This window comes from Trematomus bernacchii, unplaced genomic scaffold (genome assembly GCF_902827165.1).
Source record: "Trematomus bernacchii unplaced genomic scaffold, fTreBer1.1, whole genome shotgun sequence".
Classification (NCBI taxonomy): Eukaryota; Metazoa; Chordata; class Actinopteri; order Perciformes; family Nototheniidae; genus Trematomus; species Trematomus bernacchii.
This window is the reverse complement of record NW_022987582.1, coordinates 2,049,700-2,076,087: the sequence shown is the minus strand read 5'-3', so window position 1 is coordinate 2,076,087 and position 26,388 is coordinate 2,049,700. Positions and strand designations below refer to the sequence as shown.

The 26,388-nt window shown below is 40.5% G+C and overlaps 3 protein-coding genes across 3 annotated transcripts in view; 2 read left to right on the top strand and 1 right to left on the bottom strand.

The window, feature by feature from the left end:
- The first annotated feature begins 1,692 nt into the window (after positions 1-1,692).
- Positions 1,693-6,117, top strand: LOC117480366 (26S proteasome non-ATPase regulatory subunit 4-like). The gene is made up of 10 exons (XM_034127663.1): positions 1,693-1,747; positions 2,753-2,893; positions 2,982-3,096; positions 3,357-3,443; positions 3,559-3,627; positions 3,748-3,963; positions 4,539-4,647; positions 4,742-4,879; positions 5,408-5,463; positions 5,555-6,117. Exons 1-10 carry the CDS (start codon positions 1,722-1,724, stop codon positions 5,723-5,725), a joined length of 1,128 nt encoding a protein of 375 aa, XP_033983554.1. The 5' UTR covers positions 1,693-1,721; the 3' UTR covers positions 5,726-6,117.
- A 505-nt stretch (positions 6,118-6,622) lies between these two features.
- Positions 6,623-14,785, top strand: znf687a (zinc finger protein 687a). Its single transcript, XM_034127661.1, has 11 exons — positions 6,623-6,710; positions 7,344-9,317; positions 9,924-10,176; positions 10,266-10,450; positions 10,564-10,748; positions 10,953-11,129; positions 11,222-11,384; positions 11,494-11,727; positions 11,818-11,930; positions 12,776-12,878; positions 12,966-14,785. The coding sequence occupies exons 2-11, from the start codon at positions 7,365-7,367 to the stop codon at positions 13,590-13,592; spliced, it is 3,993 nt and encodes a 1,330-aa protein (XP_033983552.1). The 5' UTR covers positions 6,623-6,710; positions 7,344-7,364; the 3' UTR covers positions 13,593-14,785.
- Positions 14,672-26,388, bottom strand: part of otoa (otoancorin) — a 13,837-nt gene continuing 2,120 nt past the window's right edge. Inside the window, exons 4-21 of the mRNA XM_034127662.1 lie at positions 26,007-26,121; positions 25,671-25,883; positions 20,936-21,103; positions 20,129-20,269; positions 19,824-19,873; positions 19,301-19,427; positions 19,095-19,213; positions 18,861-19,002; positions 18,280-18,488; positions 18,110-18,200; positions 17,890-18,013; positions 17,624-17,799; positions 17,188-17,331; positions 16,969-17,111; positions 16,508-16,644; positions 16,113-16,210; positions 15,402-15,555; positions 14,672-15,297 (exon numbers count right to left, since the gene is read on the bottom strand). Of these exons, the coding sequence (XP_033983553.1) occupies positions 15,215-15,297; positions 15,402-15,555; positions 16,113-16,210; positions 16,508-16,644; positions 16,969-17,111; positions 17,188-17,331; positions 17,624-17,799; positions 17,890-18,013; positions 18,110-18,200; positions 18,280-18,488; positions 18,861-19,002; positions 19,095-19,213; positions 19,301-19,427; positions 19,824-19,873; positions 20,129-20,269; positions 20,936-21,103; positions 25,671-25,883; positions 26,007-26,121 (2,434 nt within the window). The 3' untranslated portion in view covers positions 14,672-15,214. The remainder of the gene's footprint in view (positions 15,298-15,401; positions 15,556-16,112; positions 16,211-16,507; positions 16,645-16,968; positions 17,112-17,187; positions 17,332-17,623; positions 17,800-17,889; positions 18,014-18,109; positions 18,201-18,279; positions 18,489-18,860; positions 19,003-19,094; positions 19,214-19,300; positions 19,428-19,823; positions 19,874-20,128; positions 20,270-20,935; positions 21,104-25,670; positions 25,884-26,006; positions 26,122-26,388) is intronic.

Genomic DNA, 26,388 nt, shown 5'->3' with positions numbered 1-26,388 from the left:
CAAGAATCTTTGATAACACAGAAAGATTTGAGATAGGACGATAGTTATTCAACTCCGTGGGATCACCAGCTTTCAAGAGGGGCGATACCAGAGCTTGCTTCCACACAGCTGGCAGTGTGTGAATGGACAGGGAGAGATTAAAAATATCAGTTACTGGTTGTGCTATCATCTGAGCTGCAATTTTTAAAAAGAACGGGTCAAGGCCGTCAGGCCCGGCAGACTTTTTAGGATCAATCGAGTGCAAACCCTGTAAGACTTCAGAGACCGAGAAATAAGCGAAATCAAAAACAGGGGAGTTCAACTCTTGACTATGGCTGTGAGTACGACCATTTAGAGAGTCATGACTTTGCTCATCAAAAATGTGACCAGCCTTTTTGAAGTGAGCATTAAAGGCATTAGACATACCATCTGAATCTGAAATAAAAGAATCATTGACCTTCAGTTTTTGTGGGAAACTAGAAACCTTCTTGTTCTGAAGTGATTTAATTGTTTTCCAGAATTTGGAATGGTCATTAAAACAATCAGTGGTTAAGCTCAGATAGTAATCAGCTTTAGCTTTTTTAATAAGGGCAGAACATTTATTTCTGAGGACACGAAAAAGAAGCCAGTCATCACTAGTGTTAGACTTTCTAGCTAAGGACCATTGCTTATTTCGATCATGAATGAGATCAGATAGTTCTCTAGTAAACCATGGAGTGTTCCTATTCTTAACTCTGAATTTTCTAAGGGGGGCATGTCTATTAATAATCGATAAAAAGTGATCAATAAAAAATTGGATGGCAACATCAACAGATGGAATTAACGCTGTGAAGTGCCATTTAACCTCCGCCAGATCGTGTAGGAAAGCCTGCTCAGAGAACATGTGCAACCCTTTATAAGTATTTATATTTAAACTTGTATATTTTCCACATGTGTATATATCTTTTATATTTGATAAACTAAACCTTAACTTTTTTTAATTGTTTCTATTTCTGAAATATTTTGGACTGTTTATTTCTTGTGTCTTAATTTCTCTTATTGCCTTGTGTTTTTTATGCTGCTGCAACGCAAACATTTCCCAAATTGGGATCAATAAAGTATCTATCTATCTATCTATCTATCTATCTATCTATCTATCTATCTATCTATCTAAGTATACATATGCATGCATGCATTTTTGTTTGTTTGTGTGCCTTAACTATTTGACAGTGCCCCTGTAGAAGTAGGCTATCCAATAATTATCATTGAGTAGGCATACCTCCTCTTTGAACATCCATCTGCTTTATTGAGAGTTCTTGTCACGTTACACATCCTATTGCTCACATAAGTGCCCATTTTAATCTTTGCCCCTGGCTTTTTCGTAATCTTCACACAACTGGTTCAAACAACATTAAAGGTCAGTGTTCCAAAGCGAGCTATGATTCGACCCAATGATAGCATTTTTCTCCTGATTTTTTTTTGGACATATTTCTTAGCAATGTTTATTATGGAGTACTGTGGACTATTTCCCAACTATAAACTAAATCAAACAGCTTTGTATCAAGGGACATACTGGGACACTCGCATCATTTTTGCAGTAGTAAAGAAGGCCTTTTTTCATTACAGGGCACCTTCTGCTCACATGATTCAACCCAATGATTGCATTTTTATTATAAATCATCATTCAAGTTGTTTTTTTATATATGAAAAAACACCATTACCCATAAACCCTCCCGATGACGTCGTAAACCACAGACATCAAGATGGTGCTTGAAAGTACTATGGTCTGGTAAGAAATTATGAATATGTTTTGAGTTCAATATTAAGACTGCTAACTTTATTTAAAAAAACGGTCGTTAACTAAATAAGCATGTTTTGATATAGTTTGCCTGAACTGTACAGGTTTGCTTGTTTTGTTTATGATTTAAGATGCTTAAGCTATAACCTAGCCAACGTTAGCCAGTTGCAGCTTCCAGCACACAAAACGACTTGTTATCTACGTTATTTGACAAGTTATACTTAAAAAACGAGAAAACAATGTAGTGTCGCTAACTCAGGTTGATGTGACTCAACTGTAAACTAAATAGTGTGCTTCAAATTAAATAACATGGCTTTAAAGCGTTAGCATTAGCTAGCTAACTACAAATACAACCTACTGTCTTTACATCCATCGGTCTGTTGTTTCAGTTTCTTTGTCCAACAATGCTGCCGTGTTATCCAGCTATCATAAATACAGTCTGTCTGTCAATGTTGCATGCAGTTAAAGGCAAGACACAACATGAAAGACCTTGTTTTATTAAACAATGTCAATACTTTTCATAGGCAGCAGTACTGCAGAGCTTTTTGCATTGATTTCCATTAAATTAAATGACCCGTTGTGTTCACTCGGGCTATAACAATAAACGTATCCTTCATTTTTTTAATATAATGTTGTTTTCTTCTCTTTAAATTCCAAAAAAAGTGACAATCATATTTCCCCAAACAATGTGTTCACAATGCTTGTCTTTGTCCAACATTAATCCAAGACTCTCAAATGTACAACGTAAAGCTGCAATTCCTCACTTTTCGAGAAGCTGAAACTATTGAATGGTTGTCATTTTCTGTTTTGCTAAAGTAATTAATTGAAAACTGCTATTATAACGAACTGTTTCAGTGCCTGCCCCTTAAAACACTTAAACAGTGTTCTTTTTAGAGTCTTGTCGTTCTATTAATTGTGGTCTATAATGTACAAATATTTGTCAAATCAATGGAATATACATCATTAATAATGCTGCTTTTTTCTTTTCTTTTTTAGTGTGGACAACAGTGAGTATATGCGCAATGGAGACTTTCTGCCCACCAGACTACAGGCCCAGCAGGATGCAGTTAATATGGTTTGTCACTCCAAGACTCGCACCAACCCTGAAAACAACGTGGGCCTCATCACCATGGCAAAGTAAGAGGCACTGTGTTTTAAAATTAGCTTAGTGACATTTGACATATGTAACTGAAATTAATTACAAAAGTGTTATTTCCCCATTCAGCAACTGTGAGGTGCTGACTACGCTGACACCAGACACAGGCAGGATACTGTCAAAGCTACATGCTGTGCAGCCTATCGGGAACATTAGCTTCTGCACCGGCATCAGGGTGGCACATGTGAGTTTGTGAACTTCATAACACACTGCGTTCATCCTGAACAGAAAAAGTAGCTAAAAAAGATGTGCAAGGTGAAATTAAGGAACATATGTATATGTATATATGTATATGCATAAATATAATGCAACCATCATTATGTAATAACACCTGTGCTTTTCTTGCATCAAATGGAAAAATGTCTGTGTTGAAAAATATATTTTGTCCTATTTGTCACTTCAATGCATTTTGTCAGTTAATATTTTGTATGGTTCTCTCTTTAGTTGGCGCTGAAGCACAGACAGGGCAAAAACCACAAGATGCGCATTATTGCTTTTGTTGGCAGCCCGGTGGAGGACAACGACAAAGATGTGAGCGGCATTCTGACATTAGTCAACATGTTACGCATGCTTTGATACTGACAACCAGGCAGAATACTTTTACAGAATGTGTATCTGTCACTTACGTATTTTTATTTTCTTGTAGATGGTCAAAATGGCAAAGCGTCTAAAGAAGGAAAAGGTCAATGTGGATATCATTAACTTTGGAGAGGAGGTATTATTCCATTAATATTTGACCCACACTCAATCATAATATAATGTGCTGTATTTTTCTTGCTTTCTCTGATACCTTGTCTAGTCCTCATGCTAACTTTCTTCTTTCTCACCAATGTAGGAGATGAACACAGAGAAGCTGACGTCCTTCATAAACACACTGAATGGCAAAGAGGGAGCCGGCTCCCACCTGGTCACAGTGCCTCCAGGGCCCAGTCTGGCTAATGCCCTGCTGTCCTCACCCATCCTGGCTGGAGAGGGGGGGGCTGCGTTGGGCCTGGGCGCCGGAGACTTTGAGTTTGGAGTGGATCCCAGTGCAGATCCAGAGCTGGCCTTGGTAAGAGAGCAGGGAAAGATGCAAAAATAGTTCACTGTTGTGTTTATTGTAATCCAAACTAGGGCTGCTCAATCAATCGTATTTTAATCGCAATTACGATTATGGCTTGCAACGATTACGAAAACAACGTAATTGAAATAAAACGATTATTTTGTTATTATTATTATTACTTATTTTTTTTCTTTTTCAAATAAATTTTTTTTTTAATTGGTTTTTCAGTTGAATTATACTGATAATTATAGTTCAGGGTAATCAACTGTTAAAAACATACTGTTCACATTTTTTTTTCTCCAATAAATTGATGTTTTCAAAGTAAATGGATAATAATTTTTAATAATCGTGATATCAATTATTGACCCAAATAATCGAGATTATGATTTTTGCCATAATCGAGCAGCCCTAATCCAAACTCTTCTTGCATTTTGTGTCTAAAATCCTTAGGACTAGTCATCCCTTTTGCTGTTTTCTTTACAAGTGCCTTCAACACCAACATTTTGTTCTGTCTTCATTGTATATTTGTGTGTTGTAATGCTACTTGTTTTGTATTAGACTGTTTCTTCCTCTCTTATCGTCAGGCTTTGAGGGTGTCTATGGAGGAGCAGAGACAACGACAGGAGGATGAAGCTCGCAGAGTCGCTGTCGCATCCGCTGCTGAAACTGGCATTCCCTCTCCTGCTGCTGATGGTGTGAACATTCTGCCAATATTACTTCAGAAGAGACATTTTACCCCGAGCGGGAGTGTGTTCACACAGTGTGTTTTCCCCTCTTTCTGTTCCAGAGTCTGAGGATGCCCTGTTGAAAATGTCTGTTCCCCAAACAGAATCATCCACACCAGCTATCCCAGACTTCAGCCGCATGACAGAGGACGAACAGATCGCCTACGCTCTGCAGATGTCCATGCAGGGAGAAGGAGCAGGTTAATCATAGATTTCTAGTTTTCTCTAAAACAAGCTGAGACTTAGTACGCATCACATCCACAATATAATACAATGTTTAAGGCAGTTTGGAGGAAGAATCAGTTGTTGTAGCTGGTGTCCTGTATATATTTTACATGTATACTTTGTATTTTCTTATCTAAAATAAGCCACAGCCAAACTTAAATAAATATTACCTTGACTTGCTGACATTACAGTGATTGGTTTGTCTGTAGTGGCCCTGGCCAGGTGGATACTTTGGAGCCTAGAAAAACATATCCACATATTTTACATGTGATAAATGACTCAACAAAAATGGTCTAAAACAGTTTGTACTGGTCTTGGGTCCACATTTACAAATTTGAATGCAATGTGTGTACTCAATGAAGCATTACAAAACAAATATGCAATACTTTTAGTTATAACTAGATATTAGACGCAGTTTGAAATGTTCCTATTTTTGCATTGCAGTTCATTAAAAAGCCCAGACCAAAAATGACCGCAACATTTCTGTTTCATTTATCTTGCAGAGTTTGGTGCTGAGGACATGGACACAGGAGCTGACATGGACTCCAGTAAGGCTAAGGTAAGGACAAGTCTTTATTTATTCTCATTTGTCATTTTCATCAGTTGGAAGTGTGTGATAACAGATAAAATGTGTAATTTTCTGTGTCCAGGATGAAGAGGACTACGATGTAATGCAGGATCCTGAGTTCCTTCAGAGCGTCCTGGAAAACCTTCCTGGCGTGGACCCTAATAACGAGGCCATCCGAAACGCCATGGGCTCTCTGGCATCTCAGACAGGCTCCAAATCTGACACCAAGAAGGATGAGGAAAAGAAGAAATGAACATCCAAAGAGACAACCTTAATATATTAAAAAAAAACTGAAAATTGCACGGCATGTGTCATTACCAGTACTCTCCTCAGTACAGGAACCATTTAGTTACATTTCTGTTTATATAGCTCTGTTAACTGTACAAATATTCGCCTTTTTTCAACTTTAAGTTAAAGGACTGTTGTGATTTCATTGTTTTGTGTCAAGCAGATATGCTTACTTTTGAATATTTTGTAATATAAGCACTGAGTAAATGAGCAGATTTCCTCAATAAATGTACAGAATACAATGGGGCATTTCATCTGATGCAGAAAATGTATTAACTAATACACAATACCCAAAAATATCAAGTTAAAGACACCACTGGTATATAACACAGCTAGCAACCAGTTACACATGCATTTAAAGATGAAAGATGGGAATAATTAATATGACTGGGTGTTTACGAGTGTCAATACGAGATGCATAAACCGCTGAGGGATGTAAGCATGGAACAAACGTCATGTTACTTACGAAAGCTACTACTACTAATAATACTAATAATTTATATATATTTGTTTTGTTTGTTTTTCTAGAAAAAATATATATATGGCCATAGATAATCATCTTTACTTATCATATTTCGAAAACAATTTGTACACTTATAAATCAATACACATAATATGATACAAATATATTCTTATAAAATGGGCCATTCTACAAAAATTGGAATATACTTTTGTACAAGTAACATTTTGAATGTACAACTTTTATCTGTAAGAGAGTATTTTTATTTATTTTTTTGTAAAGATCACTGCAGTAACTATTATTAGTTAAATATTACTGAGATTGAGCTTGAAATTGTAACAATTACAAATGCTTTTGCATCTTCAATTTTGTAAACAACACGTGAACATGTGGGAGGCGCCTCACCTGGGAAGTCTCTGTCGCACGATCTGGTGACGTCGAACTAATGCGTCCAAGAGGAAAGTCAGGAACCAACTTCGCCAACTAGCAGGTAATTTGCATCAAATGCAATAAGAGCTAATGCTAGCTTTATCTGCAGCACAAAACACATTAAACATAGCGTAAGAGAAGCACGTTAGTTGAGTGTTACACTGATGCAGCTAAAGGTAGTTTTTGACGACGTGTAGAAAGTTGGCTGGTTGACGTTAGCTGCTAACATGTAGCATGTCGTTAGCAGCAGGACCCACTTGTTGCAACATGACAGTGAAGTTTGACACTTTAATCGGCGACTTTCTTGTTTCTTTAGACATGTTTACTTTCATTACTTAAGTCTGGTAAACAAAATAACATGCACAAACATGTTTGACTCTTTCTAATGATACCAGCTGTCAAAAAAGTAATTTTGGTATTTTTGCTGCGTCCAGTGTTCGTACAACAGTTTATAAAGGATTATATGTCAAATGAGTTCAGCTTAAACGTATGCAGCCGAAAATGCAACATATCCATTAAAACACTTGACAGGGTGCGTTTTACTGCACATTGCCGGACTTTTATTACTAGTGTAGTATTTAAGCAGTGAACCTTTTCTTAAGTAAAGGATATGCATCCTTCTTTCTTCATGTCAACGTTTTTTGATTGAACTGACATAATATGAGTTGCTCTGACTGATGTGTTGCCCTTATAGGTTTTGAGCCTTGTGCTGGCAATGGGGGACATGAAGACCCCAGACTTTGACGATTTGCTAGCAGCTTTTGACATTCCTGACATCGATGCCAAAGAAGCCATTCAATCCAGTCCAGACGACGAGCGGGATGAGGTGGGAACTAATGCAGAGGAGAGAGAGAGCGGGTCTCCTTCCTGCTTTTCCCACCCTCCTGCCTCACATAGTGAACCTCCTGTGGTCAGTGTTATTGTGAAGAACACAGTACGGTCCGAGTCTTTTGAAGAGGAGGAGAAGTCTGTCAGGGAAAGAACAGACAATCCCTCAAACAGTGGCTTAAACTTTCAGGTTCAGGTCAAGGTTGGGGACATCACCTCACAGCTTGGCCTCAAAAAGTCTGCTGAAGCCCCTGTGGAGCCCCAGGCTGCCAATGGCTTTGAAGCATCTGTCCCCAGGGATCAAGGACAGTCCACCACAGAGCCATGGCTCACTCATTCCCCATTGAGGTCTACACTGAATTCGAATGAGGGTGAAAGTGATACAAAAGCTGAGGTTGGATCGGTTCAGCACAAGACTGATGTCATGAACAGTTTGAAGCCCCTCCTCTTCTCCCAGTCTTCGACTAGTGCTGGTCCTAACTCCTCAACTCCTCCCTACCCACACTTAGTCAGCCCTCCGCACTCTCCTCAAAAGGAGGAAATGAGTAAATCATCATCCTCTCCTTTACCACAAAACGGTGGTATTAAGGCTACAATTAGACATGTTATGCAGTCAGATGATGATGACTCAGAGCCAGATTTAGGAAGTCCACTTGTGATCCAGGAGAGCCCAGAATCTGTCATGTCCTCCCCCCCAAAATTTAGACACAGAGCAAGACTACGGTCTGAGGCCATTGGGTCTCCTGATACTGCTGCCTGTCTTGTTTCACATCCTCGCCCGCCACCTTCTCTTGCCCCTGCAAATCCTAAACCCCAACACAAGGGGAAGGGTAAACCTACCACTCACCAATCTCCCTCCACCGCTCCTCAACTGCAGAGCCTCCCCTCTCTCACCTCTAGCTCTGCATCAGTCCAAGAGGAGACATACCCAGAGCATGTGATCGATGATAGGGACTCACCTGAGAGCCCACCGCCCAGTGAGATGGGTCTGGTTGTCTCCAAGAAAAGCAGCAGTTCTGAATCGGCCATAACCGCAGAGAACCACAAGGACTCCAGTCTCCAAGAGGAGCTCATGGAAACTGAGTGCAGAGAAGAGGACAGGCAGGGTGACACTGAGGGGCAGAGTGACAAGATGGCTGGAGATGAAGACAATTTAAATGAGGAGAGCTGTGGTGCTGGCACTGAGGATCCTGTGTCTGTGTGTGCTTCAGAAACAGTTTCATCTCCATCGCGTCCCCTCAAAGTTAAAATCAAAATGCCTAAAGGCAGCATCACAAGGACCGTGACTGGTGTTACCCCTAAAAGAAGGGGAAGAGCAACCACCAAGAATGTGAACAGTTCAAAACCTTCGCCAGAACCTAAAAACACAAGATCTAAGAAGGAGTTATCACAGCAACCTCAGTTGCCTGCGATGACGATGCTGCAGAATGCCTGTGCCGCAACGCTGGAAGGTGCCCGTCTGGTCAAAGACAAAACCGTGCTGGACACCAAGCCTAAACTTTCTTCAACAGCTGTGAGCATCACTAAAGCTTCCACCCTGCCCTCCATCTCTGTCTCCACTCCCAGAGTCAGCCCGGGTGGGATCAACCCTCGCAGCCTGGGTCAGAAAACCCCCAACAGTGGGATGACACTTTCTTCACCTTCACCTCTGCTTACGCCCCAAAGTAGCAGCAGACCAGCCTCCATAGTAAACAGCACTGGGGCGATCATTTCCAAAACTCAGACCAACCTGGTGGAAGCTTTCAACAAGATCCTCAACAACAAGAACCTGCTGCCCAGTTATAAACCAGATCTGAGCTCGCCTCTTCCTGCAGAGTGGGGCCTTCCTCTTCCTGCACAGGTGAACTATCACTGTTTAGACAGCTGTTGGATATATGATCATTTATGATATTATACTGAATGCTTTGGGTTTTTAGACTAGCGGTCTGAACAAACAAGTGATTTAAAAATGCAACATTGAGCTTTGGCTTAGTTTGACAGGCATTTTTTTGACTTTCTATGGACAAAACAATAACAATTTAACCAAAAATGTATAGTTTAACTCTTAATCAAAATAATCCTTAGTCGCAGCTCTAGTTGTGTTAACTGCAACTAGGTACCCCTGCCACAAACCTATAAATAGATTATTAGGTAGAACCAGCTGCTTTGACACTTAAAGTTAAATCTGAAAATGACAAGCAGCCAAACTGTATCCGTTAGATGATAACTTGTTTTAAGAAAAAGTATATATGCTGGAAGAGGATGTGTGTGGTATAACTCATCTGATATTGCATTAAGAACAGTGTCATGTGTAAAACATTTTCAATATAACATTCCTCTTCCAGAAGGAGTAATTGGTTTTGATACCATAATCATGACATCATGACAATCTCACAGCACTTTTTTTACATGGCTTTATTTCCAATGAAGTGATTATCGAAGAAGATGAATGTCTGATCCCCTGCAGGGTTACCGCTGTTTGGAGTGTGGAGATGCCTTTGCCCTGGAGCAGAGTTTAGCGCGGCACTACGACCGGCGCTCGCTGAGGATCGAGGTGACCTGTAATCACTGTGCCAAGCGGCTAGCCTTCTACAACAAGTGCAGCCTGCTTTTCCACGCCAGAGAGCACAAGGAGAAAGGCCTGATCATGCAGTGTTCACACCTGGTGATGAAACCCGTTCCTGTGGAGCAGATGATTGGCCAGCAGGAACCCACAGCTGGTTGGTCAACGTTATCGCTGTCTCAGAATATATTTTCATTTGCCTGTATGCAATCTCTATGATTAGGTCTCTTTTGTCTTCCTCTTCAGGGCCGTCACCATTAAAAGGCCAGGCCACTCCAAACACAAAACCCCAGCCACATCAAACGGTATCCAAGAAGAAAGCAGAGGCATTGCAGTTCATCAGTAATAAATGTCCTGAGTGCCAGGCTCAGTTTAGCAGCAAAGAAGAGGTGGCCGAGCATTTCCAAGAAATCAAACCAGCACAAACCTCTGTGAGTCTTTTGAGCGGGAGGAAAAAGAGAACATACATAAACTGTGTTGATCACTGGTATGAAAGTTAACTCTAACTCCATTTGTTGGCCTTTCTTCTTCTGTTGTTCTCCAGCCTTGCACAGAGTGTTCTCCTCCCATGCTGCTGCCCAACAGCTGCAGCGCCGCGGCTCATCAGCGCATCCACCAAGGCTGCCCCCCCCACGTCTGCCCTGACTGTGGGGGCACGGCCAAGCAGCCGCTGTTTCAAACACACCTTGATGAGATCTGTTTACATTTTGCACGCCGCATCGGATACAGGTGTGACATCATTGTTATACCCATCAATTCTGTTTATATGGCTATGTTTATCTCTTTTCTCTGCCATTGTTTGGGGCCATTTACTATGTAAACAATTGGCCAAGTTTGATACTATCTGATGCATATTGTTTAGCTAAGGATGGATTCACGTCATGTACCATAACATTTGTAATACATTTAAATAAACTCTTTCTCTCTCTGCAGATGTTCCAGTTGCCTGGTGGTGTTTGGAGGACTCAACTCAGTGAAGGCTCACATCCAACAGGCTCATTGTGATATGTTCCACAAATGCCCCAGCTGTCCCATGGCTTTCAAATCTGAGCCCAGCACACAAAACCACATCAACGCCCAACATCCAACCCTCACCGAAGGACAGACCATGTATAAATACACACTCGCATATACACAAAGATGTGCTAATGAAAACAAATGTTTCCTTTTCAATAATCAACCTGGTTTTGATCCTTTCACAGGTCAATCTATAAATGTGTCATGTGTGACACAGTTTTCACCAACAAGTCCCTGCTTTACGTCCATTTTGACACGCATTTAACCAATCAGAAGGTCCATGTGTTTAAATGCCCTGAGTGCACCAAGCTGTTTTCTCAGAGGAAATCCCTTCTGGACCATTACAAGGTATATGCATGATTTTATAGGAATCAATGAAATAGTATCAATTAAGTTAAAAATAAAGTAAAATATATCCCCCTCGTAATGTCATTCTCTTTTCGTTCCTGTTCCTCAGACTCATAACACTCCACCATTAAAACAAGAGCTGCCTTCACCTCCAGCCCCCTCCTCTTGTTCCCGGCCGTCAGTGAAGATGGAGAGCTCAGATGGAGAGGAATGGATGGATGAAGATAAAGAAGAGACAGCAGAAAAGATGAAGACCCCCACAGGATGGAAGTGTGCGCCTTGCCATTCCCGCTTCACCGACCGGCAAGACTACATTTCCCATATGGCTGAGCAACATAGCAAGGTCTGGATGCATCCCCTGCTGTTTAAGATGTAAAAAGAAAAGGTTTTCAGAGCTATAAATGAATATGCCATATGTTGTTGTGTTGTGTAGAATCTGAAGAAGTTTCCTTGCAACAAGTGTGAGAGCTCCTTCACCACCACCTCCAGCATGAGACGACACCTCAGAGACAAACACAAAGCCGGGAGTCGTAGCTTTTGCTGCAAGTGAGTCACACACATTCTGCAGAGTAAAAAACAGTATGTTGTTGAAGTGGAAAGACTGTTCCAAGTTAATCATTGCAAAAAAGCCAAGATATGTTCTTTGTTTTTGGTAAACTGTTGTAAAGCCTTGGACTTTTAAACAATTACTTGGTAACAATCCAGGTGTAATGCTGCGTTCACACCGGACGCGATGCGATGTTTGGGGGCGGCGCGATTACATGTAAAGTCAATGCAGAGACACAGACAGACGCAAATTCACTCCGACGGCGAGCATGAAGCGGTGGACGCGGCGCGAGTCACGCGATTGAAGGGGGCCGCGTCAAACGCGAGAGTTCAATTTTTTCAACTCGAGCGTCAAATTCACGTGACGCGTTCTCGCGAAAGCCAATCAGCGTTGGGATTCCCTCTGACGTCCCTCTGACATCCCTCTGACATCCTGCTGTTGATCAGTTGTAAAGATGGAAGAGATGATCGTTGTGGCTGTGAGTGGGTTCCCGGAGATATACGATACACTTCCACAGATGGTACAAAGCAGCAATAGTTGTTCCTCCATAGTCAAGGACAGAAATAACCAAAACGATCTTGCATGGAAGTGTAAACAACCTCAACTGTCCGTCAACGGCGCGGCTCGGTCTGTTTTGAATGACGCGATAAAACAAACTGCAAGCCGCGGTGAAACTTGAGCGATTGGAGCGATGCGAATATTCACATCGCGTCCGGTGTCAACGCAGCAACTGTGATTCCTAATATATAAGTAAACTAACAATATGAAACCTACTCAGATCTTCACTGCCCTCACTCAATCATAAAAGTACATTGTTATATTTAAGTGGTGTGTGTGTTTGTAGGTTTTGTGTTGAGAGTAAGAAAACCTTCAGCAGCAGAGCGTTGTTGGAGAGGCATGTTCAGCTGAGACACAGAGCGGAGCCCGGCAGCCAGGACACACTGATGGTGAGTCACTCTTTATGTTAACAAGTCAAACAGGAAACTCTTGAATAAGATGTAAACGGCAGTATTGGTGATTTCCTCCGGTCACAGGGGGGCACAGATGAGGCGGACAGTTCCTCAGAGCAGGAGGGCAGTGTGGGGGCCGGCCGCAGAGCGAGGGGAGCTGTGAGGATGGAGCAGGACGAAGAGTCCACAGATGGGGTGACTCCAGTGAAGAAGTCGCGGTCGTCCTCCTCTGCTCCGGCCCCCTACTCCCACCCCGAGTCTGGATTCCGCTGCGCCCCCTGCGGCTTCACCACGGCGGACCAGGCTGTGTTCCTGCAGCACATTAGCAAGCACCGGCGAGGGGGGGCGGAGGGGGGAGGGGGCAGTCAGCAGTGTTTACAGTGTGGCGCCTGCTTCACATCCCTCTCCTCCCTGTCGCGCCACCGCTTCATCTCCCACAAAGTGAGAGAAGCTGAGCAACAGTCCCTCGGTGCCCACCCAGCCCCCTCCCCAGGTAACAGCAGGAGCCACGATGATAAGAGCTCCCTGGATGGTTCTGCCCCAGCGTCCCCCTCCTCTCAATCCTCCAACGCTCTGGGGAGGGAGGAGGAGGGCACGCTGGCCTGTAGGGTTTGCGGCAAACATTTTGAAAAGGCAACGGATCTGAATACTCATTTCAGAACTCACGGTATGGCTTTTATCAACGCAAGGAACTCTGGAAAAACTCCGTAAGACGGCAAATATGTGAGGAAGAGCATTGTGGGTATGTGATCGCAAGTGCCTTAATTACTGTCATCGACACTCACTTTTGCACTAACCAAAGAACAGTGGTAGAACTGAGGCTGTCCTCTGTATGTGAACAGTTTGTAAAACAATCACGTGTGATTTTCACTGGTGGAGATTCAACTCTACTTGTGACTCTCAGGATCTAATGCTGCATTTGTGTGTTCATCAATGATACTGCTCGCATGAAAGCCTCTTCCTGGTCCGTAAACAGGTAGTCTGACTGCTGTGACCGCATCACATAATAATGTGCCAGCGATGGCTGTTTTATTTAATGTTGATGGACAGCAATTGAATGTGTCTGTCATGATGTCAATGGTTCTCATCCTCTTGAGGAGACATTTCAAACCTGTGTAATTCTCTGTGAAGTCCTTTTCACTAACTTTTAAAGAATCTTGGCAGCAGTTTAGTGTCTGTTAACTCGGTTACAATTAATGTTTATATTCTCTCATTGCCAGCCATTTTCAGAAACATACATGTTAGTTTGTTTGTTGGTTCCCACCTCTAAACGGAGCCATTAGCTTCCATACATTTCTGTGTATATGAAAACTAAATTACAGGGACTTGCTTAAAGTAGTTAACCCATCATATTTCCTTTTTGAGTTTCTTTACGTATAGTGTTTCCTTGCTGAGCTGCAATAGAGGGACACTAACACAAAGAGGAAATATTGTTGAATTACTATATTTTGAAGTGGAATTTACTATTAAACATTTAACTATTAACATTAAAGGAGGTATTCCTTCTCTGTGAGCAACAGTTGGAAGTAAAATAATGTATGTTAGCATTTGGTTGTGGGACGTGTGTGTCTAAATGTAGTTTTATGAGATTACTGTAAACAAAAGATCCGATGTGTGTCATTATGTTTATTCCTTGTGTTTTGCAAAGAAATGTTGAACGTGAAGATCATACCCATTTTTATTTGTATTTAGTCTTTCGCACTGCAAAAAGAGAAATCATTGTTTTGTTTCTTAAAGAATTACCCCTTCAATGTTCTGCAGCCTTCAGTGACCTGTTTGCTTGTGTTTACTTCCTCAGGAGACTATCCAATGCTTGTACACCCCATGTTGCATTTAATGTTTTTGCATTGATCCAACTATTTTTAACCAAGTGTTTATAAAAAAAATAAAAAAATGTCACATGATCTCTTTAATTTTCTTTTTGGTTGTCTTTAAATACCATTTCAACTGTACCCCAGAACGTATGTTACTATTCTTTATTGATATATTCACTTGTCATTCTTACAGTACAAAGACATCCTACAACGAGATCACCTGAGTGACACACATTAAATATTACCTTTCATCCTATTAAAATATACTTTCTTATAGAGATATAGAGAATACATACAGAATATTTAACAGCAATGATAACGATTCCTCACACAGTTAAATATATCCTGAGTATGTAATTGTTGTTTAGTACAGCCTGCACTCACAAATGATATCAGAAAATCTAAAAGAAGCCATCGTCCTCCCAATAAGAGTTACATGTCCCTATAACATAAAGAGGCTGCATGTTGGTGGGTAGGAGCTCCTGCTTGTGTTGCAGCGGGATGTGCAGCTCTCTGTTCTCACAGCAACAGCAAACCCATGAGGAGGAACAGCAGTGGCATCATGAAGGCTGAGATCCCCTCGACCCTCATTGATGGAGCTCCTGAAAGACAGCCACATGAAGATGGATGCAATGAACTCCGCACTGTGAGTGATTTACATAAACCAGCTATGTCAATTTTCAGCAGTGTCCATGTTTGTTTTTACCTGAATGGTCAGTTCTTTGCTCTTGGTCAATTGACCCGGTCGCGGCTCTTTCAAGAGCGGCCAGCTGCTCGTCTGTCATCTCCGCTTGCTGTCCACTGGTTACCATGGCAGCGTTGTCAGGTCCAAGAGACAACAGCTGATCAACATTGAGACTCTAGGGGTAAACAGAATCAACATCTCCTTTATTGACCAGTATGAGTTTATTCAATTACACTCAATGTACACAAAGTGGACATAACAAATAGACAAATGCAGAGAAGAACACATGAGTGCAGTATCAGCGCTGCCATCTGCAGCACCACAGGAAGACAATCCCTCAAGTAAAATCATTTATAAATACCTTGCTAGAAGAAATAGTGTAGCATTGTTATGTAAGTATAAGTCAGCAAAAATGAAATAAAAACACTTAATGTACTTGTTATGACAAATGCCCTCTTTCATGGTGTGATACTGTACATGTATACCATGTATTATGACTGATGCATTAACAATGTATTTTAGGACCATTTACATTTTTTAACAGATTTACTTGCAGAAATGCAAAGTTGATGGAGTCGGTTGATTTTGAAATTGTTTGAGGCAGAAGTATTAAGCGTTATATAATGGGAATATATATACGTTAAAACAAAAATACCTAAAGTACAGTACTTGTGTAGATTTGACTTCCAGCTGATATACACTTGACAATTATAGTGACCATAAGTGACTCACAGCAAAGATGCGTGGTGGTATGAGCGCGATGCCGGGCTTGCTGATGAATGAGAAGACTGACGAGTTTAAAGAAGCAAACTCAGTTGCGTCCAGCCCAGCTGAGGAAGACACAAACAGAAGTTGCTGAGCACAAAACGAGAACTAGTTTCTGCAGTAGATTCAAGATTCAAAGGTTTTAATGTCAAATGCTCATAAGCTACAGTGTAGAAATGGCAATGAAAATGTTATGACCAGAGCTCCTCCAACGATGCAACATATATAATAAAATACAATAAAAAATAGTGTAAGAAGTCGGTCTAAATAGTCAGTAGGCAACAGTTAAAAGTACTTCTGATGAATACGACAGTGGGGTTAAGTTTCCTAGAGACAACTGAAAGTAGAGGGGATTATCTAACCGGCGATGTTGCCCAGCTCAGATACTTGTGCTTCATCCCAGCTGATAGGATTTCCAAATGCAGACACAGCGAGACGTTTCAACTCCTGTAATTTATTGTAGGAGCAGGCAACACTTCCCACTGAGCCCACAGCGTCCCTGCGACACACAAACAAACATTCAAAACGTCAGAGTACTTGATTCTGCTCATGACCAGGTGATGCATACTTTCTAAACCTAAATTAAAGTACTGATAATAGTTACATTTGCTACCGAACTAATTCAGCATTCAGAGGTATCATTTATTTAAATAAAATAATGAGGCCAGATAATAATAATAATAGGGGAAAGTCATCAGAGACATAGATGGTGGAAGTTAAGGGGATATTTTTAGCTGCATAAGATAAAGACAGAGTTGTTGTCTTTTTCCTCCTTCTCTTGAACAATTGAAAATGACTAGTTATTTCTGTATGGTGCACTAACTTGAAGGTGTCAATGGTCAGCTGTCTGATCTCAGTGGAGTCGAGGCCACAGATGAACCGGCTCAGCATCACCATGTCTGCTGCTTTCAGCTGCTTCGCCGTCAGGTTGTTATATTTTGAAGCACCCTTCCACACCGACTCCATCTAATGAGACCATAAATCTGGATTAGTGAACGCCACGATCAGTAAATGAGTATATGAAGCAGCTTCTATACTTCACCTGGGACTCATTCCAGCCACAGTTGGCAGTTTCCTCCAGTGTCTCCAATGACAAAGGGAGAGTCTCGAGTTCTTCACTGGAGAATCCCCGAGTTAAACATCCCAACTGCTTCACCTCACTCTCAGTTATCTCTGGGCCCAAGTTCTGTGAAAAACACAGAAACACCTAAATGTTTTACACCTTTACCCAGAGAGTGATAGTGCTGAACAAAGGTTTATGATCCCTATTTTGAAGGAGTTCTGTACTTGGATTATTCTGGATGTTGAAGTTTTAAATCCTATGTAGATCAAGTAGGAGTTTTTTTTAAACGAAGACACTAGATTAATAATATATCCATCATGTTGTCCTTTGACTGCAGAGGGAGTTGGAGCATTTTCTTAGTTTAACTGAGTTACTGTAGACAGTGGTAATTCCTTTTTGTCTACAAGCACTGTACCTTATCTGTTTTGCTTTTGAGCACGGCCAGTTGATCTGCGTTGTAGTCAGGGACATCTCCAAGAGTTTCTACAGTAGCAAGGAAGGTTTGGTCTGACATCCCATCCAGCTGTTTGACTGGCCAGTAGACGTTATTCATTCCCAGTTCTTCAATCACCTCCGCAGTGACTTGTTCGGCTATAAGAAACAAGAAAGAACCAAATAGAGGTTGAGAAAAGGAGCAGTCAGTAGAAGAATGCACCAAACACCTGTGTGTGACGTCCTCACCTGCTCTCTTTTTACGTGCTGCATTTGATGTGGTTGTGGTGAGATCAAAGATTTTCTTTCCCAGGGCTTTGGAGGTGTGTTTGAGTTTCGACTTCAAGAAATAGAGAACATCCTTCAACCAAGGCTGCCCGATAGAGAGAGAAAGAGAGAGAACATAGGTCAGAAGGCTTCATGTGAATTACATTCACAAATAATAGTGAAGGAGAAGACCTAAGAACACCTTATTGGGCAGAGTAGATATCTTATTGTCATCCAAAAGGACCAAAGCACCAAGTTCTTCCATAGTCTCAGGTGACCAATTAGATGGATCCCTGCAGGAGATTTAAAACACGCATCATCGAAAAAGCTTTTTTTGCAATAATTTAGGCTTTCACAGGGATTATTTCTTACCCAAAAGTCTCGTTGACCAGCTGAACCAAATCTGCCACGTTGCGACGAGGAATTTGCTGACAGGAAGCCATGGCACGGAGGCTGGATTTGAGGACTTCAGGGGCCATGAGGGGGCCTCTCATGGGTTTCAGTTGGGCAGGCGAAAGCTCACACAAAAAAGGTCCTAGCCTGGACACGTCCTCCTCGGTCAACATAGATAAGTCTGTCCCCTGCAGATACACAGCAAATATCTCAAATCATTGTTGCGCAAACTGGACTCAAGTGATAATGCGTGTGGGGAACCGGCAGGTGACCATTCAAAGAAAAAACCTGAACAATAAATAAGCAGAGAAACATAATGAATGCTTCTCACTTTAAGGCTTGTTGGGTTTATTGTGTGGTCTTCACAGTCAGACCTCAACTCAAAAATACCAATCAAACTTTTGAGACCAGTGTGTTACACTGACATCACCATCAAAACACCAAATGAGGAAATGTCTTTTGTACTAGAGACTTGGACACATGTATGCTAAGGAGCCATTTATGCTGCTCTGTTGAGTGTTTAGGCTTTTCCTTTAAGTTGTCTGTATCCTTGTGTGTACATTAGCCAGGCAACGCAGAGCTCTCTCGGTGAATGCGGGGCGAGACGGGGAACGTTGAGGTAATGAGCTCAGGTCGGCCTCTTCTATCTTGTCGAGTAAGGTGGGACACACAGAGTCAGGCAAATCCTTCACCTTCGAAGGCCTGTAAGAAAAAGATAGAGAGATAGAGACCAGTAACATTTCATTACTTACTCCTTCAAACAAAGTGAAATAAATAAAAGACTGTTTATTTACGGCAGCCGAAGGAGTAAGCATGTGGAGATGGTTTTCATCTCCTCCTCAGTGATGGTTTTGAAGTAGTCAGCTCTCTCTTTCTCCAAAGAAGCAAACAGCTTTCGGGCAGCGCATCCTGCCTGGAAACAGATATTCGTAATCCATCGGTATACTCCACACGTGTTTTATTCACATATGTGTGTACATTGTGTGACGTAAATACATACCTGGCATTTGGAGAGCCACTGCGGATCCTCTGTTACAGCCTGACCCATGTTCCCAGCATCACTGTCTGATACGTCGTCGATCATCTCACAGGTTATTCCCTGCATCACTGAGCGCAGCTTCTTAACTCTGTCAAGTGAATGTAAGTCATTGCAAACACTGTTACAAGAACACACAGATAAAATAACCAAGTAATATGTCTTTGTAAAGGTTTTCTTATAATATGTTTATTGTGGATACTCCGAAGTGATGATTTAAGTCAAGGATCATTTGATTCCAACATGAAGACAGTGTTTTCTGCTAATGGAAGAACCAATATTTCAATATATAATGATAGTTGTTACTTGTTTATTTTAATATTTAATGTTACTTCAATGTTACAAGACCTACCAGGTGTTTAAATACTTGAATGTCCTTGAAAGTCTCTCAGTAGAAACCCATTTGAGCTTTGTCAGATGTTCATATAGCAAGCTTTTGTATTGCATTGTATTAAATATGGTTTGTTCACAGCTGTTTATATCTCACCTATACCAAAACTTATTTCCATTAAGTATCTTTTTTGCCAGGAAAGCTGCCTAAAGAACAGGAAAAAAAGACAACAAATGTTCACAACAAATTCACCATATTTTTTGTAAATGCATCCATTACCCAACTAGCCTCATAAGTGATACATTTATGAAAGCTATTGTACTCCAGCTTAGTTAATTAATCAGGAACAGTTATACATGGAAGAAGCCAGATCATTCAGAGTGTGTTAAAAATATAAAAACATAATAAAATGTGATAACAATTGTGTGCTTTTGGAGCAAGGAGGTATGCAGGGGCTTCACCTGTGAGCGACTCCATGTTTTATTCTCCACTTGATCCAAAGAGACGAAGTTTGCTTCAACTAGCCTATTTAGAGGAAGACTGCCGAGCAAAGGGCCGGACAGCTTCGGCACCAGCAGTGAGGGAGCCACGTCTCCAAGCAGCTGAAGGCAAACACTCAATTACTTTTCATAATATATAAACAGTATTTATAAATGGTATTAGTCAGAGATGGGAAGTAACTAAGTACATTAACTCTGTACTTAATTACAATTTTGAGATACTTGTTCTTTACTTGAGTATTTCCATTGTATGCTACTTTATGCTTCTACTCCACTACAATTATGTTTTACCTTTAGTTACTTTACAGATTTGGATGACCTACCCTGCAGCATACAGTGATTACAACTAGCTGCACCTTTACCAGCTTTGATAACACTTTAATGCATCAATAATTATAATCAAAACATATCATATATATTATTCTGAAATGTACCAATCTGCATAATGAGTACTTTTACTTTTGGTATTTTAAGTGAATTTTGAAGCCAATACTTTTGGATGTAAATGGAGTAACATTTTGAATGCAAGACTTTTACTTGTAACAGAGTATTCCTACACTCTGGTACTTTTACTTAAGTACAAGGTCTGAGTACTTCTCCCACCTCTTATTACAGTTAACAAAACATATACTTTTTTTAATTTGACATTACAATTTAAGATTTTTTTCATTTGATACATTTACATTTTCCTCAACAGGCAGTACTCATCAGATTCAGAGTTTGTCTTAATCATAAATGTAGCTTTATTTCCTGCTTCTCCTTCCTCACCTCCTGCAGCATGGCCATCCGCTGCCCATTCCTCATCCTCTGGGCGATGTTCTTCATCCCCTCTGTGTCATTCAGGATCTCCTTGACATGCTTAAATGCACATCTTGGCAAACCTTCTGCAACTGACCTTAAGGCCAACAGATCCTTACCGGACATCCTTTTGTTACACTAAGACAAAGCAGAAGGAGATAGAACGAGAGCATGAGATACTAAATGAAAAACAAACATCCTGAATATGACAACATAACAAACATCCCAAAAAATACCAATCCTGTTAGGAGAGGTCACAGAGAGCTGCAGTCTGGCAATATGATTTATTCACACACACACACACACACACACACACACACACACACACACACACACACCACTATGCTAGGCAGGTCGCACACACACATTGTGCGACATGTATCTATGGAGCTAATTTCCTGCCATAACTCCACAAACAAACTAAACAGGTAGGTTTGCAAATACAAAACACCATCTACAAACTAATGAATTTAGTTTTGCAAAGAAAAAACGTATCTATCAAACAAACACATAACATTATTCTAATAAATCATGTTTCAGAGACAAATTCAGCTTAGGTTTTACAAGTACACAACTTTTTTTTACAAGTGCACAAATTTGTTTTACAACTACAACACTTTGTTTTACAACTACAAAACTTTTTTTTACAAGTACAAAACTTTTTCTTCTCACGGCGGAATATTACTGCCAAAAGTCACGTGACTGGAATATTACTGCCAAAAGTCACGTGACTGAGACTTTTGGCAGTAATATTCCGCCGTGGCTGGCTCATACACAGTCACACATGCTCACTCACACATGCTACACGGCAGCAGGGGGCGCTACTGAGTCCATTGGGAAGACGGGAGGTTGAGCAGAGCATGGAACAGCTCTTGCCAGTCTGATGACAGGTGTTATAGTGATAATATTATAAACAAGGTGAATTTAGCGATCACAACGAAAACAGCCAAGACACATATTGAGCCCAGAAAATAAATGTTATTAGGGGCTGTAAATATAATAAGCCTTTGTCTAAAATGGACAACATTGTAACTAAAGAGATTTAAACTATATATACAGCCAGGGGACGTTCGGGACGAATCCCGATGGGCCGGTACTGAAGTGGGCCGGTCGGATAAGTCACTGCTCACCCCCCCTTCCCCCCCGTCGACAATTTCCTCGCGGTATTTACTTGCGGCACCACCGAGGTGGGCCGCTTACTTGCGGTACCGAGGTGGGCCGGCGGTACCGAAGTGGGCCGGTACGAGTCCCGGGCTGATTTGTTGTCCCAGTCCGCCCCTGTATACAGCGATTCTGCACTCGGTCAATCAGCTGCTTTTCATTTTTATTCCTGCTATATTCAATGAGTGATACAAATATTTTTTACCACAAGTTCTTAATAAAACTGACACTGTTGGACTTGGTACTAGTTGACTGCAACCAGAAATAAAATGAAGTACTTTACTGTGTACTTTGTGAGTAATCCTCTGTCAGAGTCCCCTCCATAGTACATAATGCATGTTTTTTGCTATCTTTGATGAATGATAAAAATAAAATGTTACCATTAGTTCTTAATGAAATTGATACGGTTTGACTTTGTATTAGTAAGCCTACTACTAACAATACATTGAAGTACTTTTACTGTGTATTTTTTGAGAAATACTCTGTCAAAGTCCCCTCCTGTGAACAAAATCAAGCCACTTCTGCTAAGTTTGATGAGGGAATTCTTTTTTGTTGCCATTAGTTCTTCGTGAGATTGATCCTGTTGGACTCAGTACTACTGAAACTACCCCCACAAGTACTATGAAGTACTTATTGTGTACTTTTCCAGTAATCCTCTGTCAATGTCCCCTCCTGAGTACAAGAATGCATGTTTTTCTTTTAATAAGCGTTAAAAAACATTTCTTCCTGAGACTGATATTGTTGGACAGAGTATTTTAAGAGGATGGTAGACATGATATCAGCAATACTTCCAGTCAGTACTCCGGCAGCAGCATTTTCACACCTTGGAAAGTCTTTAGAGTCTGGCCTGGAATGGATAGCTGGTCACAAATATCCTACAGCAAAGTAACACACTCTGTCACATGGTTGCCCTCTTATGATGCTGCTGTCTTTTAATATATAATTATTCCTCTGCCGCTAGTTCGTTCCTCGCAGATTCTTCAGTCTCATCAGCCTCATCCTTCCATCAGTCCCAGTTAACGCCTCCAGCCCACTTCCAGTATCTGACTCCATATGATATTGTCCTGATGCTGTAAGGGTGATGCCCCATGATCACAAAATGACCCCTCTAGAGTGCCAAGGACCTCATATTATGTCTGTCATTAATGTTACATCACCCATTAAATCACCCAAAAAATATTTTTTTCCCTCATCAAACTTAGAAGAAGTGGCTTGATTTTGTTCTCAGGAGGGGACTTTGACAGAGTATTTCTCAAAAAAATACACAGTAAAAGTACTTCAATGTATTGTTAGTAGTAGGCTTACTAATACAAAGTCAAACCGTATCAATTTCATTAAGAACTAATGGTAACATTTTATTTTTGGGTCATTCCAGAATTGGAGGACATTTCATGTCCCCCATATAAAAAATCTAATAATCCATGCCCAAAAAGCTAAGACATGCACTTGTTGTGTTAAATATACTTGTCTTGAGACAAGATGCATATAAAGTTGTAGAAAAAGTGGTTTCAAAATATTATTTAAAATATCAAATAGCTCTCGAACACCCCCTAAAATTGCCCTTTTCTCTTGTCCCAGCTTCTTGGTGACCAACTTGCATGTCAACTATAACATTTAAAATAGGGTTTTTATTTACTTTTTTGGTATTATTCTATTGATATATGTGTCTTGTAATGGTAAAATCAATTTGTTAAATCATAAACACATTTTAAATAACAGTAATTTTGCACAGAAGGTGTGTCCCTCAACATGCGCGCAACCCTGTTACCGAAACCTTTTTAGCTTGGCAGAGGAAGTGAAAAAACTGTTTGTCGCATGACACAGTGGAAAGGACATCAGCAAGCCATGTGCTACTACCATGGGTAGACCAAAACTAAGTCCTCTCTTTTATTTGTAATATATTTCCAATCTTGTCACTCTTGAAGGAGTGTGGCACTCATACAAACGCAACCCTGTTACTCAAATTATGAGACAAAAACAAATTAATTTCAAATGTATCTTTCTTTTGTTAAATATATATAAATATAAATATAAAGTGTGTCCATTCCTTGACAATAGCATTACATTGTGCAGCTAGCATTAATTCCTGAGGTAAAAGCTAAAATTAGCATTGATTTTCAACCCTGTTACTTGCAACCCTGTTACTATAATTAGAGTAACAGGGTTAATTCTTCATTGGAAAATATACATTTGATGCCTTAGCTGGGCAAATCACTTTTTTTTATGGTTTATTATCTGTTTTTCCTAAATACATAACAAAAAATAATCAAATGAAAGGTTCATTTTTCAAAAATGTTGGTGTCTAAATTGTCCTCCAATTCTGGAATGACCCTTTTATCATTCATCAAAGATAGCAAAAAACATGCATTATGTACTATGGAGGGGACTCTGACAGAGGATTACTCACAAAGTACACAGTAAAGTACTTCCTTTTATTTCTGGTAGCAGTCAACTAGTACCGAGTCCAACAGTATCAGTTTTATTCAGAACGTATGGTAACAAATATTTGTATCACTCATTGAATATAGCAGGAAAGAAAATGAAGAGCAGCTGATTGACCGAGTGCAGAATCGCTGTATAGTTTAAATCTCCTTAGTTACAATGTTGTCTATTTTAGACAAAGGCTTATTATATTTACAGCCCTAAGAACATTCATTTTCTGGGCTCAATATGTGTCTTGGCTGTTTTCGTTGTGATCGCTAAATTCAGATGCTGGATCGCTAGAAACACCGCTGTCATGATCAGGCTGGCAAGAGCTGTTCCATGCTCTGCTCAACCTCCCGCCTTCCCAATGGACTCAGTAGTGCCCCCTGCTGCCGTGGAGCATGTGTGAGTGAGCATGTGTGAGTGTGTATGAGCACAACCACGGCGGAATATTACTGCCAAAAGTCACGTGACTGGAATATTACTTTTGGCAGTAATATTCCGCCGTGAGAAGAAAAAGTTTTGTAGTTGTAAAAACAAGTTTTGTACTTGTAAAAAAAAGTGTTGTAGTTGTAAAAACAAGTTTTGTACTTGTAAAAATAAGTGTTGTAGTTGTAAAAAAAATGTGTGTACTTGTAAAACCTATGCTGAATTTGTCTATGAAACATGATTTATTAGAATAATGGTATGTGTTTATTTGATAGATACGTTTTTTCTTTGCAAAACTAAATGCATTAGTTTGTAGATGGTGTTTTGTATTTGCCAACCACATTGTGTTTGTTAGTGAATCATGAGGCATTTGTAAAACCTGTTTAGTTTGTTTGTGGAGTTATGGCAGGAAATTAGCTCCATAGTTTGTTTGATAGATACGTTTTTTCTTTGCAAAACTAAATTCATTAGTTTGTAGATGGTGTTTTGTATTTGCAAACCACATTGTGTTTGTTAGTGAATCATAAGGCATTTGTAAAACCTGTTTAGTTTGTTTGTGGAGTTATGGCAGGAAATTAGCTCCATATGTATCGTTAACATGTATGTTCAGTGTTACTTGTTTGTATATTTGGTCATGCCAATAAAGCTAATTTGAATTAAGAGACAATCTTCCAGCAGCAGGCAGGCTCACCTTCTTGTCCTGCAGTTTCTTTCCTATGGCGCGCATCTGGGCCCGTGTCCATTGGACGCTGGATCCCAGATTTGTGATGATGTCTTTGAGATCTGCTTTAGAGATGTTAGAAAGATCTGAGGGGGTCAAGAAGACAAGACTCTTGCCCAACATGTGTAGTCCTCTAATGCTGGTTGCATTTGAAAAAACTGCCTTGACAAGACGCTTCTTCATCTGGAGTCAGGGGAGGACAAAGGAAACAAAAAGTATTAAAGAGATTACTCTTACTTGAAATGTTACAATTGTCCCATCTGGGGGGTCATTAATAACCCCCTCAGTAATTAGAGCGGGGTATACCTGCTTGATTTTGGGGTTGCCGTCGTCACAGCTGTCGAGCTCAGAGAGGAGTTTTTGGCTGAGGTCAGGATCCAAATCTGGAGCATTGGAAACATGACAGGCCAGTATGCCGAGCCTGATGAGATCAAAAGCAAAAAAGTAGTGATTAATCCAACCTTGAAATCAGCCCTCTATAACGTTAGCTGCTTTAATTTGTATAGCAAATAATTATGATACATTTATTGTTCTCTCTGTCATATTGAGTGTCTGTCTGTTATAATGATATCTCTCTTGTCTGTTAAAACATTCCTTCCTTACAAAACTCCAAAAGCTCCCTCATTCAGAGTAATCACTGAGTAGGAATCAATGACAAATGTCCATCTGCCCTCTTCAGTTTCACCAC